The sequence below is a fragment of the Vipera ursinii genome, assembly GCF_947247035.1.
Source record: "Vipera ursinii genome assembly, chromosome: 1".
In the NCBI taxonomy this organism is placed as follows: Eukaryota; Metazoa; Chordata; class Lepidosauria; order Squamata; family Viperidae; genus Vipera; species Vipera ursinii.
In genome coordinates this window covers 106,393,076-106,409,184 of record NC_139512.1, presented here as the reverse complement: position 1 = coordinate 106,409,184, position 16,109 = coordinate 106,393,076, and the positions used below count along the sequence as shown (strand labels likewise).

General features: G+C 36.5%; 1 protein-coding gene across 1 annotated transcript in view; it reads right to left on the bottom strand.

Moving 5' to 3' along the window:
* Positions 1 to 288: 288 nt before the first annotated feature.
* The window catches only part of CTSD (cathepsin D), a 31,214-nt gene continuing 15,393 nt past the window's right edge, over positions 289 to 16,109 (bottom strand). Inside the window, exons 3-9 of the mRNA XM_083350094.1 lie at positions 14,448 to 14,571; positions 10,942 to 11,060; positions 9,265 to 9,464; positions 8,584 to 8,706; positions 6,013 to 6,157; positions 2,839 to 2,937; positions 289 to 2,210 (exon numbers count right to left, since the gene is read on the bottom strand). Of these exons, the coding sequence (XP_083206220.1) occupies positions 2,040 to 2,210; positions 2,839 to 2,937; positions 6,013 to 6,157; positions 8,584 to 8,706; positions 9,265 to 9,464; positions 10,942 to 11,060; positions 14,448 to 14,571 (981 nt within the window). The 3' untranslated portion in view covers positions 289 to 2,039. The remainder of the gene's footprint in view (positions 2,211 to 2,838; positions 2,938 to 6,012; positions 6,158 to 8,583; positions 8,707 to 9,264; positions 9,465 to 10,941; positions 11,061 to 14,447; positions 14,572 to 16,109) is intronic.

The following is a 16,109-nucleotide window of genomic DNA, read 5'->3' as shown; positions in this document are numbered from 1 at the left end:
GTAAATTTATATTTTTTTACCTTTGTATCAAACAAACAAAAACCCAATTTTTTTAAATAAAAATGATTAAATCTGGATTCTAAATTCATTGCAACAAGCCAAGCATAAAACAAATCCTGGTTTCAAAAATAAATCATTTTTTTCTGGGAATGGATTCATATAAAACAATAACAAACAAATACAATATGATTTGGTATTATATACGAATTAGGTCAGTGTTCACAATGAATCATGTACTCCCTTTAAAATTTTTCTAGACTACTTTTTAAAGAATGACATGATAATATGTGGTGATTAAAAACTGTTTATTTTTAATTTATTTGACTACTAGTTGAGTAGAGAACAGCTATGAAACAGATTGTATCTTTTGAACAGGCAAGAACACAACAGCATTTTACAAAGTAGAGAAAACAAGCAAGAAAATGCTCCAAGCCACCAGGGGAATCACAACAAACTACTAATCCAAGCAGTGCAATCTGCGTGTCAAATTTACTAAAAAAAATTCCAATAAGATGCGGTGGACTTTATTCTTCTCGAGAATGTGGGATCTGCTATACAACAGCTTTCTCCTACTTGACATAATGGCTTAGACTTCCAATATCATAATCTGTATGGTCAAAATTTTGGTAATGGCACTGGAGACTTTCACTCATCCAACATTAACTGCTGCCATAAATTGCAATGTGTAACACTGCCAGACTATCAACTAATCCAGATCAGTTTTGAGTGTCTGATATATTTTATTATGGAGGTGCCATTCAATCCCACATTTGCACAAAATAAGACCCTTTTAAGACCCTTATACAAAATCAGGGTACTATTGGCTTTATCTGAAACAACTCTGCTTTAACCTAAATCTCTTAATCTCTCTTGTCCACGGCTTCTCCTAGCCTTTTGATTGGGTTCAAGTATTATGAAACATTTCAAATGAACTAAAGTCTCTTTGTTCACAGCCTAGTATTAACAATGGCACAGCTCTGTAATCTATCAAGTCTCATTTGCTCTACAATAATTGATCATATGACTTCTCATGTTCCAAACAAAACCCAGTTCAGAAACTGCTCCTTTTGTGAAAACATGTGATATAAAAATCTATGCAAAAAGAATATGGATACTTCTTCAAAACTAACTTGAATCAAAATGTCTCATAAATTGAGCCAAAATGTCTCAAACTTTTATGTGAAATACTCTTTGGGAAAATCCACATAACTCTGTTCTCATATCTCAAAAAGAAACTAGGAATTACAAAAGGTTTGGAAAACTGAAGAGCAAAATACAAAACATGCTACCTGAGTAGGGGAAACTTAGACTAAATGGCAATTTATAACATTTATCTTTACTTTCACTTTACCTTTTACTTTCCCTATTTTAATGGTTGTTTCGCCAAGTATTCATTACTAACCATAACCATGTTTTATAAAATGTGTTAGTTCAGAACTGCTCTGCCACATTCCATACTTCCTAGATGACAGAAATGCAACTGCTTTATATATATATATATATATTTATATTCAATAATGCAAATAGAGAATCAAATGCAATTTTAGGATGACTTCTCAACTATTAAGAATTTTTCAACGATCAACTGTAATATGCATACATATGTACATACATACATATATGATATGTATATATGCATATATACATATATGGGGGGAGAGTTGCTTGGAAATAGGATCCAAAAAGCATACATAATTTTGGGGAGGGTGGGCAGAAAATAAAGTCGCTTAGACAAAACAACTTTTGCTCGAAAACATATGAAAGGACCATGCTTCAAAGAATCAGAAATCTGAAGGGTACATACAATATTAGGACTCCCCAAAATTTGTAATTTTATTAGAGCCTTTATGTGGTATGTTATCAGAAGGATGGCAAATAAATTTTAGAAGATCAGTAGTAATTTTTCTAATTTAAAAACATTTCCTCTCATTTGTACTTTCTTGATTTTGTTCTGAATGCAGTCACAATATAAAAGCAAAGCACAATGTGCTTGGGAGTGCATTTGTATTGAGACTGTGGAAGGCAATGATTTATTGCTTTTACACCTTGCCAGTACACTTTGCAAAACCAACAGAGTCATTATCTCGATCAAATACTGTGTAATAGGACCCAATGAAAACATCACCAAAAATCCAAAGAGGCCCACCAGGTGGTGGGACATCCAAGCCTGAAAATCCACTCAAACAAAGAGTTTCTCCTTGAACAGTAACCTACAGGAAGAGAGAAAAAAGTAAAACAAGATAATTTGTTTTATAACATTATCCTTTTCTGTAGGATTAATTCTAAGGCAAAATGTATAAAATTTGAACTTAAAGCTTTACAGTGTTCAATTAATGTGTTTGTTTGTTTGTGTGTGTGTGTGTGCATTCTTGGAAAAAACCAAGAAAGTCCCAGTTGTCTTTTGGAAAAAGCATCTTTGGGACATCAACTTTTCTTAATAATTGTGTCAAGAGTTTTTAAGGACAAGTCATATTTTTGTTTCTCAATTTCAAGAATTGAAATGCCATTTTTAATTTTTTTAACTCATAACATTCTTTTACTGCTTAATACAGATTTCTCAATTGACACTAAAATAACACGCAGCTAAAATTCTTCTAAATCTCTACAGTCTTGTGTGTCTGTGTGTGTATTCAACATTATTCCTGACCTATTCCAGTGTATAAACATACTTGAGATTAGTCCATTGTTCTTTCTATAGCCCTCCACTATCTTCTTAAATGTGCAAAAGCAATTCGGTACATGTCCAAAAGAACTATCACTAGGTATATAATGCAGAAAATGTGCCTAAAATAAGCTGGCAAGCATTAAGAAAAAACATCAAAGTGTCATGGAACTTACTTTTAAGGCATACTGATCTGGAGTAAGAACATAAGACCGCCCTCCCAGCACAAGAGACACAGTGGGAAGTGTAGATAGTTTATCACATTGGAGTATGTACTGCAAACAAAACAACAGATAACAGTAAGAATCTGCTATGGACAAACACTGGACTATTAAGAATGGAGAAAAATCCTCTCCTTTCTGGAGAGGAAAGTGATAGAAGCTAGTAGTTAAGATAGCATTCTCCAAAGTGGTCATCCTTAGATGTACTTGAAACCCTTAATGGTAATGCTGTTGGGAGTGGTGGCAGTTATAGTTATAATTAAATTAATTTTGGAACCACCAGGTTGAGGAAGGTTGCCTAAGATATAAAATACTAGTTCAATGCACCTTGTTTTTACTTAAGGTCAATTTGCAGAGTCTAGAACACATTAGGCAGAATTACCAATAAATAAGAAACAATTAAAGAAGAGCAATAGAAAGACAATACCATACATCTGGACAAATATACCTTCTCAAACAAAAAAAGCATTACCAACAGGTCTCCCCAAACACCTTACCCCAGGGCTTGGAGGAACAGCCATCTTTTAAAAGACTTCTGGAACAGCATCAGGGTGGCAGCTACATAGATCGTCGCAACAGTGAAGGCCTACTTCCCAGGTTCTAACATTGTTTGAGTGAACTCATTCCACTCTGCCCAGGCTTAATAGATTGCAATCATGGGAGATAGGCAGTGCCTTAGATAATATGGCTCTAAGCATGAATGATTTTCTAGGTAATAACAGCACCTTGAACTTCATCTGGAAGCTCACTAGCAACTACTGTATCTTGCAGAGCAGTGATGTTGCATAGGCATACTGAAACATCCCATCACTGACAATGCCGCTGCATTCTAGATTACTTGAAGCTTCCAAGTCTTCTCCAAGGGAAGCCCCATGTACAGCATGAATTTCCTCTTGTATTTCTTCAGTCTTTGCATCTCCATGAACTCTTACCATGCATAACTGGCATTCATAAGGTTAACAGCTACTTCCCAGAAATAAAATCAATCTGTATCAGAATTTTTCTGATTCAGGCATGGAATTTAGCATATAGCCAAAACAGTCTCCTCTAATTCCACCCCTTCTAAAGAGAGATGGGTTTTTTTTTGTTTCTTAACATCTGCTGAAGAACTGGATATGAACAGGAAGAGGAGCTGAGGTAATATAAATCTTTGCTTCAGGAAATCTATTTGTTTCAAAGGAGCAAGTGAGTCAGTTTAGTTAGAAATCTAAATTAAGGGTTTATGCTTTATTTTACTGGATGGTTAACTCTATTGTCTCTGACATATACTGTCCCTGATATTTATGTTCTCTGTAGTCACTCAAGTAAATTATGTATTTTATGCAGCTTGGCACTTCTTTACTCAATACAGAGTATCTTCTGTATCAGGAGATCTATCATCTTGTATCTGCCAAGAATCTCTATTGTTATCATTTTGCTATGGCACAACTTTTTCAGATGCGGTTTTTGGACAGTTCTATATTTCATCTTCTTTGCCATTAAATGCTTTACCTGTGACTACTTAAATGAACACAAGGAATTTTCAGATTTCCCCTTTTTTATTAATTTTATCTATTGCTTATAAGATTGATCTCCAAAGAAGGGAAAACCAATTTCCTTAATCAAATGAGTCACGCTAGAGGCTGAGAAGGTGGCATTACACAATATGTTCCTTTTTTATTATTTTTCCTCAGGGTTCTTGCATAAGCTATGGAGATCCTGCCTCCCTCATGTGCCAAAGTTAAAAGTGGCAGCATGCCTTTCTCTGTAAAATAAGTGATAACTGCAATATTACCAAGTAGCTACCATAGCAAGAAGAGAGTCCCAAGGGGGCGTCTAGGAAAGGAAGTTTGAGACATCCAACCTTTCACCCAAGGGGCTCATCACTGCTTCTACATGGTAGCACCTATGGGATGAATTGAACAGTAAGGTTCCAACCCAGAACAGTCTTTCTAGCAGAGACTGCAGTAGAGACAAGGCTTAGAGTAGGGGTCCTCAACCTCCGGGCTGTGGACTGGCACTGGTCCGCAGCCCACCAGGAGCTGAGCTGCATAAGCGAGCGAAATGCCATCTGCGCGCACGTGGGATCCAAGAGTGCACGAAACCATGCCCACCTGGTCTGTGGAAAAACCACCCTCCATGGAATCAGTCCCTGGTACTCAAAAGGTTGTGGGTTGCTGGCTTAGAGCACTCCTAATGTACTACTAAGGTATGGGAAGATATCTTGCCTTCCCAGTTAGAAGACATCTTGGGGACAACATGTCAGACTCAAGAGTAGATAACTTAGCCATTGAGGGGACCAACTCATAAACCCAAATTAAAGACATTAGAAATCCAATTCTAGTTAAAAAGAATGCAGTTCCAAAGGACCACTATCATTGTTCTTATTCCTTCCTGTAACATGAGTTGATTTATTTTGAATGCTTTTTTCCTACATTTTTAAAGCTCTGTCAACCATTTCATGGAAGGTAGATCAGGATCATTCTCAATACCCAGATGTCTTTAATTTGTGTGGACATATTATGATACTAGTAGTTTTATTTTGTTTTTTTTAATTCCTAAAATGATTTTTGACTTTTTTGCTGCCTTTACGAGGGAGTGAAGGTTGATGATGTCACTAAATCCAAAGATCCGTATTCAGTATTTATGATTTCTACTTGAAGGTTAATTAACTTCTCAGCGAAGAAGCTTTGTTATCCAGAAAATAAGGAATTTAATTCCGGTTACAGAAAAGTATTTCTATGTCTTCAAATATGATGCATAACATAAACACTGAGCAGGTATTATATCGTGACTTGAAGAACTGCACTAATTCTAGTTTCTTTCTAAAATATTAGAAGCATAGAGGAAAATTTATTATGGCTAGGACTCTATATTATGGCATGGGAGGCAAATTACAAAACTGTCAAATAAATTATTCAAGATAACAGAACTTTGAACTAGAAAGCTATCTTTAATGGCAAGTCAACACCAGTATACGTATCTGAACCTGACCTAAATTTAAGCCAATGTGCAAATATCTGATTGAATGAAGATGAGTGCTTAGCATCAAGTTCAGATTGAAGAGAGATTAGTCAAATAAATAAGCAAACACACAAGTAAGTCTAACATCTGCAGTACCACAATACCCTAATTCCTGTTTGAATTTACCTGTCCTTTAATGATTGGCTTAGCTCCAATGGCTTTCTGCAATTCTTTAATTTCCTTAGTTGGCCCTGTAATAAGTGATGTTCCTGTGTCTATAATAGCTTCACAGCCATCCTGGCACACAGTTAGGCCATTAGCAACATCAATCCTAGAAGGAAAGAATGGATCTGAGTTTTTTTTTCCTTAAGAGCCCAGCAATATAAAATCAAATCCTTGCACAGTTACATTGAATACAATTATTGGAAATTTTCTAGAGAGTTACATGCCGGGGACAAGCTTTTATAAATGTTCCAACGTAATATATGTAGCTCAGGGTTAAACTGTGGAGTCCTTGGTGCTGAGATTCATCATTTACTTCCAAATGTTCCATTATTCAACATTAGTGTGAGTAGGTGTGGAGTTTTCTCCTGGTTTATATAGCATAACTTGACCTACCAGTGTTGGTAGGTATTTTCTCTTTGATAGTTTCTTGATAAAAGTTTTTGGTTTCCGCTTGACTGTCTGATGTTAATCCCTGCTTATTTAGATGTTGGATACTGGAGAGGACGTGTTCTGGTATTTTTGTTTTCTTCTTAGCTTTTTTATTATCTTTTGAATGATCTGTAAACATAGTTTAATTGTATGTATCTATTGATGGCTGATTTGTCTGAATGCCAGTCTTTGGCTTGGTCTAAGATGCTAACTATTTTCCAGTTGAAATTGTGTTTGAGTCTTTCTATGCATTGTGAAACAAAGGAGTTTTCATTGTGTCTTCTGACTGCTAGTTGGTGTTCATGGATGCACTCTGCTAATGTTCTGCCTGCTTCTTTTTTGTTGTTGTTCTTGGGCCACTAGGTCTTTTGGTTTGCTTAAAACGTTTAGGAGGGCTTTAATTGGTTTGGGTGCTACAGTGATATAGTATGGTTGCAATAATACGTTGCTGTTTGTTAGGTTTTTCCCATGTATGATATTATCCTTTTCACAGCTTATCCTACTCGTGCTGTAGTGAGCGATCAGGCACTTTTCGATAAATTGGTGTGGATAACCATTCTGTTGGAAGATATTATATGGGCAATCATTTTTCTGTTGTTCCAAGTTGTTGTAGTGCAGGGGTGTCAAACTCAATTTCATTGAGGGCCGCATCAGCATTGCGGTTTATTTATTTATTTATTTTATTGCATTTATATACTGCCCTTTCCCGGAGGACTCAGGGCGGTTGCCCTCAGGGGGCCGGGTGGCTACGACCAGGGTGGGCGTGGCCTACTGGGTGGGCATGGCTAGAGTGCGTATGGCCTACTGGGTGGGCGTGGCCAGCTCTGAGGGTCTCTGGCAGAAGGAGGGTCTCTGGGCCAGGGCAAAGACAGTGGGGGCTGTTCCCTCACTGTTTCCAGGATGGCTTCGCAGGCCACATGAAACCACTTCGTGGGCCGAATCCGGCCCCCGGGCCTTGTGTTTGACATGTCTGTTGTAGTGTGTTTGTGTCCATCTGAATGGAACTTTTGGTTAGTGTGGGTTGTTTTTGGATAGTCTTGCATTTCTAGTTGGTTGTTTTTTTCTCCTGAAAAAAAAGAAAAGAACACACTCCCTTTCCTGGATATCCTCCTGATGAGGACATCCAGGAGAGGGAGTATGTTCTTTTCTTTTTCTCCTATGAATTTTATTCCTTTGAAGATATTGTTGATTGTCTCATGTGCCTATTTAATTATGATGGTGTTCTCCATATACCAGATCCGTACTTTTGGTTTCGGTATGGGAGTGCTTTGGTTTCTAGACAATGCGTTAAGATCTCTGCTATGAGTCTTAATCACCAGTGCTAGGCCTCATCTCAGGACTTTGCTGCAGTTCCTGAGAGATGACCATTCTCTCCCAACCAAATCCAAAAACATTAGGGAATTCCTAAAAAACCTGGCATTCAGACAAAGCAGCCATCAATCAATACACCAAGACAGGGGTCCCCAACCCCTGGTCTGTGGACCGGTACCGGGCTGTGGCATGTCAACAACCGGGCCGTACAAACAAGCAAAGCCCCCTCTGGTCCGCAGAAAAACCTCTCTCCATGTAACCGGTCCCTGGTGCCCAAAAGGTTGGGGACCTCTGCAGTAAGAGATCAAAATATTTCTCATAATTTATTTCTTCTTTCTAACAGAATAGGGGTGGTGATACGAAAAAAAGATGACAGAAACAAATTTAACATACATTATTCCCTGTACATAACAAGCACAATATACAGCAATAAACTGCTCTGAAGTCTACGGTAGTTACACTATTATACCACAGTGAAGATACATTTCAGGAGGATGAGATATTTAAAACCATTCTTTTTTTTCCCCACCCCAATTCTCCTTCTGCAGAAAATTATGTATAAAAAGAACCACACTTTTTAGAAATTGTCATTTAAGTTACTAAATGTTATATGCCATAAAGCAACATTCTACTATAGATTTTGGATTTATCTAAACATATATGCAAGTAAGCTACAGACATGTGTTTGACTGGGAGATGCCCAGAACTGGTTATAAGATGGGTGGTTCTATAAATGTTTTAAATAAGTAAATAAAACTAGCTATAAGTATAACCAAAGCAAAGAACACTTACTTATCCACGTGGACTTGCCAATAAGCTTGACGAGTCACATTACTCCAATGGAAATCTCCAGTATAATACTGAGAATCTGTTCCTCCAAAAAGCAATTCCCCTCCAGTTTCGCCTTTTGGATCCCTTGAAGAAACAATACACAAGTGTAGGAAAAAAATCAGTACAAACAAGGAGGTTGCCTCTGAGCCACTATACTGAATTTACAGGAACAATGACGAATAAAGATCACAAACAGATCTGTAGGATCTGACATACTTTCATAGAATCCTAGCAAAGCAACGTAACGGAATGTTCCTTCAAGGATCTCAACAACTTTGGAATCGTAACAACTCTCACTATTAAGTCCAAACTGAATTCAGCAGAACCTGCTTCAAATACAAGAGATATCTTTTTGAGCAATAAGTAATTTATTGTTTATATAGCTATGGGGTCTGCCTTGATAGTTCAAGAACCTTCAAAAAGTTCCAAATCTGCATCTTTGTAGAAAGATGACTTTGTTTAAAACTGTAACTAAAATGGGCATGGTCTTCTAAAAATATCTTGATTCATATCTATTGACAATGAGGCTATTGCTTTGAAAATGGGTGGGTTTCCAGCTATTATGCTCTAAAAACTGGCTATATAGCAAGGGTGGGCATAAAATAGACAATAAAGACTTCAGTATACCAGTCTGAGGCTCACCTGTTTAGATAAAAGGAAAATATGTTCTTTTCCAATAATCCCTGTTCCATTACATTATCAAAAAAAGGTGCTACTTTATCCACAGAAATCTTGGGGTATGCCATGCCAAGAATGCCATCAAACTTTGCAGCAATAAAAGTGATGCCAGGCTGCTTGGTAGCTTCACCAAACAACTGGTTCTTGACACTTATGTCACCAATCTAATAAGAAAACCAGGAAGGAAGAAGACAAAATACACGCTTAAATCACATCTGGAAATGGCAATATTAACTTGATACACCTCAATGAACATCGCATGATATAGAGCAAGCAAGACACAAATACTCAGGAATCCCTAAATGATTTGCTTAGTACTTTGCACTCAGTGTAGGTAGGATGAGATTATCATCCTAACATAGCCACTTCCCTCAGATGAACTGGATGGCTATGCTGCTAAATCTATTGTTGGGAATTGTAGTTTAGCCAAATCTAGAAACTGCATATTATACATCATAAAAAGTTTGAAATAAGCAAATAGGTTTTCACAAGGAATCAAAGTATTAAATATTTTGCTAAAAAGATCATTATGGATTAAAAGAAAGCTTCACATTTTGTCAAAATTAAAATCCAATAAAGATAAAAAAGATTATGCAGAAAAAAAACCATGAAGAATATTACCTGGATTAGGAAACAGCACAAGCAAGGACATGTAGAGGGCAGAAGAAGCTAACCGTTTAATACATTAAATCAAGTTAGTAGGAGAAGAACATATCTAAAGACATCTCCATGAAGCACAGACATAACATTGAAGCATTAACTAAAACAGCTGGATCAAGAAGAAACCTTGAGATTATCTATTTGATTTCATAAAAGGGGCTCCTTAGAACATTGGGGAGTATCTGCAGAGATCTTTCTAACTTTCTTAGAGCTGCAGCCCCTATGAAATGTGGGAAACATCAAGCTCTGTGCTTCGAAAGGAGATTTCTGGTCACCAAAGTATCTTGCTCTTCTTTTTTTAAAGACTTGAGTTTTGAATTTTTGAATTCTAAGAATTGGGACTTTTAATCTTTTGAGTAAAAACTCTTGCTATCTTTTCCAAAGGAAGAAAAGCAAGATGACCCCATATTAGATGTTTAAAAATGATGAAAAAGCAGAATGTATACATAATAAAATTATGAGTAAGGCAATAGCCTGGATTCATATTACTAAGGCTGTGAGATAAATGATCCATGCTTTGCAGGGGAGAGCTACACATTTACTTGAAAAGCATTCTTTTAATCCAACATTTCCACATCATGAATCTTCATCCCTTTATTTGCTTTTTCTGTTATAGATGACTAAAAGTGCAGTGGCAGTATTTAGAGAAAAATAAAGCAAGCTTGTAAGGAAGTTTAAGTTCATTTCTTACGAAATGAGAAAATAGAAAAAAAACTGTTCCAAAAGGTCTGAATAGCCTCTTAAGATTTGTTTGTGACAGTTTCTTTTTTCTGAATAAATAAGACATTAAGTAAATATTTGCCTTTTAAAATAAGGAGATACAATCATGTAACATTTATACAATCTTTCAAATATTTCTATATTTTCTCAAAAGCACAATGAAGTAAAGCCAATGCAGTGGGGGCGGGTGAGGGTAACACTTTGGCTAAAGAGTTGGAGCCTTTTATGACTTAAATAATGAAGTGTTGCCATTGTACTAACCGTCACAGTATCCTGGCTGATATATCCCGAAAGGCTTCCAGTACCATAATGGATGGCAAAATCTGTACCATTTTTCACGTATGTGCTAGATTTTGAAGAATCGTACTTATGATGTAACACTGCAGAAAGAACATAAGGACTGTAAGACAACCACATGCACAGAAGTAATGCACACAATTGACTCTGTGCTCTAAATAAAAATCACAGAGACTCAAACAGTCTGTGGAAGACGAGACAGGAGCCAAATTAATACTACAGACAGTCCTCATTTAATAACCATTAGTTCAGCAACCATTCAAAATTACAACAGCGCTGAACAAGTGAGTGGCACTTATGGCCAGTGCTTGTAGCGGCTATCGCAGCATCCCCTGCAGTCACCTAATTGAAATTCAGTTGCTTGGCATCCAACATACAATTATGACCAGGGCTTTTTTTTGTCATAGAACGCACCGGAAAAGAGTTCTGGCACCTTTTTTTAAAATTGATTTTCCAAAGTTGCGTTCTTTTCCTATTGTTGCCCTTCCTACCCTCGTTTGCTTTTGAAAATGTCCTGCTGGCAGTACAGTGGGAGTGGAGTCCCCTCTGGCGCTGTCTGCCTCCACTAGGAGGAGCCATGAGGCGCCGAAGCACCACAGCCAGAGCGTGGCTTGATTGGCTGGATCAGACCATGTGGTGTGGAAGCCGATGGTGGCGATGGGAGACACATGAACATGGAGGCCATCTTTCACGAGAGGGTGAGTGAGCCTTTTGCCTTCCCTTACAGGTGGGGTGTGAGATTAAAAAGAAGCAAAGTGTGAGGAAAGAAAGACGACTGGTGTAGAAGCTTGCCCGATAGCAAAACTTTGCTGTTTCGGTTCCTTGGGTAGTTCAAAGGCTGGGATGTCTACGAAAATCTCTTTTTAGTCTTTTATACTTTATATTCAAACTGCAGATGGGAAGAATAAGAATAAAGCCAATTATCTTGTGATTTGCAGATATTATTATTATTAATAATATATATTCATTATGTATTGGTCAGATGTAAAGGTAGAACTACAGTATGAGGTTTAATTAGATCTATTCATTAAATTGGGTTTAACTTAAAGGTAAATTAAAAGTAATCTGTTCACTGACAAAGTTTCAACTTTAATTTGTTTCAAGTCAATATCCATATTAAACTCCAAATGTAAATTTTTCCACCTTGACAACTTCTTAAAAATAATTCAATCTTTTACAAGCAACCAAATTTTGTTTTATTGGTCCAATTTCATTCCACCTGGAAAGCTGACATTTCCTCTCATTAAACTAAATGGGTATGCCAGTGGTAAATGTCTCAAAACATTAATAAAATGCCTTCTTGTAATTTAAAGCCACACAGTGCATGGCAACATTAATAATATTAACTTACCTTGAACAAAATCTTAGTCTTTTAGATACACTAAAAATTGAAGAGGTTTTTTTTCAACTACAAAGGTAAACCTTGTAGGGTAGGCAAGGCAGGTTGTATGACGTGTGTGAGTTCCGTCACTTTGTTTTTTAACACAAAAAGCACTGATTATAACATTGTAGCATACTGCAGTCATGTCAACCTTCACTGTCAGTTATTAACAAGCAAAGTGTTAGAGCGTGCCCAGTCTTATTGCACAAGATAACCCAGCAGTAAACACAGTAAACAATGGTCTATATTAAATGGTGGTTTATCCTACACTATCTACAATATCATACACCAGGAACAATATACATACACGTGCTAATACAGCAGGATCCAACAAATCACAGTTACAGCAGGAGCCTTCCCTTTATACAAAGACTCTTAAACAAACACCGACCCTGCTGAGTCATTCCCATCATTACATCTTAAATCTTACATTACCTAAGCTGGTCAACTGTTTAATCAATACCTTGACACAGAGTAAATGGGGAAGCCCACAGGCGGTCATAAATAGCAGTTATATTAGCAGTGTTGCTGGATTCACCTAATGAGCGCAACCAGAAGTGCCAGAAGCACTATAGCTACGTAGTGTAGTCATGTGACTTTATGCCCAGTGCCACATTGCTTAGCAATAGAATTTCCAGTCCCAATTACTGTCACTAAGGACAACCTGTACTTAGTTCTTATAGCACTTTTTAATTTGCTTTCTACATTGCAACAAACAGATGGGATAAATAAACAAAGGAAAAGAGGTGACTTTGGGCTCACATCATTCAAGACCTGATAAGGAGATGTACTTTGTGAATTCTATCTATAATTCTGAATTCTAATTCAATCTTGTGATTGAAAAAAAAGTAGAGATAAAACATGAATACTTTTTCCCTAACTTCATCATAACCCCCTCCCCCACTAGACAGACATCTCTATGGCTTATTTTATCTACGTTTCAAAACCTAATCTGAAGGATTGAAGTTTGGTTTAAAACACTGGAGAAAGGCATACAAAATGCTTATTTCAGCTACATGAAACTAAGGAACGGTTAAAATTGTATAATTTTAAAATATCCCATCCCACTTATTAACCTGCATCGCTATACCTGTTCTGCAACATCTTAAGTAGAAGAAAGTAACAAGAACAAGTATTATTTGCCTTTAAAAATATGGACTAAAGCCATATTCTTTATTGAATTCATGCATTGCTTTATTCATGCCTACATAAAAGAAAATTAATTAAATAGAACTAAAAAACCTCAAAGGAGAAAAGGAGCTTTTAGAGTCTTTTATACTCCTTGTGAGATTCAACATTTACAACTTTATACCTGAAGTAGCTCTGCCCTTTTCGAGTGCCATCTGCTAATAAATGTCTTCTGCTGACAAGTGTCCTCTTGAATCAAGGAGATTTTTTGAGTAGGGCAAATAACTACAGCATTTTATTTGCAATCATTAACAAAGGCTACTTTTTAGGTCATGCCCTAAAGCTAAATGATTTTGGTCACACACACACACACACACACATACACACACACACACACACACACACACACACACACATACATACACACATATATACACACACACATATGTGTGTGTGTGTGTGAAGTATTTGTTAAGTATTTATATATATATATGTGCGTGTGTGTATGAATATATTTATCTAAATGTCATTCCTTATAATATCCTCCTCCAAATCTCTTCCATGGGATTGACCAACAACCTAGAATAGAACTGGAGGCAGAGTTCAGCTGAAAGGAATAGAAGAACTCTGGATGGATATATAGAAATCTACTGTGTAAGTTGAATATAGCCCAAGAAAGCAGTTTCTGTATAAGAAATTAATTTCTTCTGAAGACTCCCTACTTTTCATAAAATAGAGGGGTTCTTAGCTATTATGTACCAGCAAAAGTTCAGCAGTTTGGCTGAGAAGCAGTATATAGACAACCATGGTTTTCATATACTTGTTAAGCAACAGAGGACTAATTATCTTAGAATGTCATCCTATATTGTTAGAACATATAGGTAAATTTATAATTGTATGGGATGGTCTTGTGCAAACCAGCCAACTATGAGGTTTTACAGAAGCAAGAATGGATACTTACAGCAGGCAATATCCAGCAAGCTACAGTGAACAGATGGCACCCAGAGGTTTGATGAACCAGTATCAAAGACTACCGTAAACTTCTGTGGTGGAGTCCCAATACCTATTTCCCCATAATACTGTGCCTGAAAAATAAAATAAAATGCAAGGACAATAAATAACTAAGAATTCAGAGAGACTCCAACAATAATCAGGCTCGGAAATGAGGAGTAAAGTAAAAAATATTTATCACTTTTATTAAGATTTTAAGGAAAAAGGGCAGAAATAGGGAAAGAATACTCATCATTAGGATGCCATAATAGGAAGGTCTTTAGACAATGTGAAACAACAGAGTTTCTGACATCCAAAGTAAAAAAAAAACTTCACAGTTAAGTGCTTTCTAATATTTTGTGAACAAAAAGCATTATGTATGCACCTTGAGTTGTACAAAATAAAGATGGGATATGATAATAACAGCGGCAGCAACAATCTATTCCCTCCATCCTGGAATAAATTGTTAATATTCATTTATATGGAAGAAAAGACAAGTACATCTTCTTACTGCCAACAATTCCAGTCACTATGAAATAACCATTTATAAAAACTTCAGCTTGTTCTGCTTCTTGGTTACCAAGAGCATGCAAGATAACAGTAATATATATAGTGTGATACCAACAATATTTGTAAAAAAAAAACAGACTAAAGGAAGAAGTCTCAATTCATTGCTTCAATAGATTCCCTTCAAAACATTAATAGCATACTTTGCAATGGGTTTTTTTCCACGAAAAAATAAGATCTTGAACTTCGCCCTTTGTTGAATTTTTTTCCCTTACTCACCCTTCAAATTAGATACTATTTTATAATGCACTTTACATACAGTCCTTTGCTGTTTATCCCAACATTTCTGTGTTCAGAATTATCACATAACAAACTTTCATACAAAACTGTGCTAACTTGATTTCTTTCAATAACTTTCAACTATTACTTAGCAAATGTATATTTCCTACTGACTGTCTGGAATAGAACTGGCAGAGCCAACAGGAAACTTAGCTTGTTTGGCCCACATTCAATATGGAAAGGTCTAGTTCCCCTGTGAAAATGACTCATTACAAGCTACACCTGTCTGTATATTGTTATACAAAATAAAAGAAAGCTGTTTGCAAGGATTACTCTGTAAGAGTGGCAAGTATTGCTATTCACAACTTTTGAACTGTTTCTACATTCATTCATTTCTACTTTTGTTTTAAAAAGTTTGCAGAAAAGATCTACAGTACACGGATTTATGCACACTGTAAATGTTGGCCCATAGGTTTCTACTAATTTAGAAATGTTTCTGCAGATTTCTCCAACAGAGTTGATCAAAGAACTATAACAACCAAAGGACAATAGGTAACCTTGGTCCAAATGAGCATGTTTCCCTTGAGAGAATTTAGAAGGGCATTTAGGCTTCAGTAGCTAATCCAAAAAGGCTGTTTGAAAATGATGATACTCTAGTTAGGCAATTCCCAAACTATCAATTTTGTCAAAGCAGTCACTTCCATTGAAAAAGAACATTGAAACACTGGAGCTATTGTATATAGTTCTTAGCTGCTGACACACACATGGTGGCTTTATTCTCTTACTTTCCTTTCTAGCAACCCAGCTGGCACATCATCTGTCCTCTACAGGCAGTTCTCAAATTATG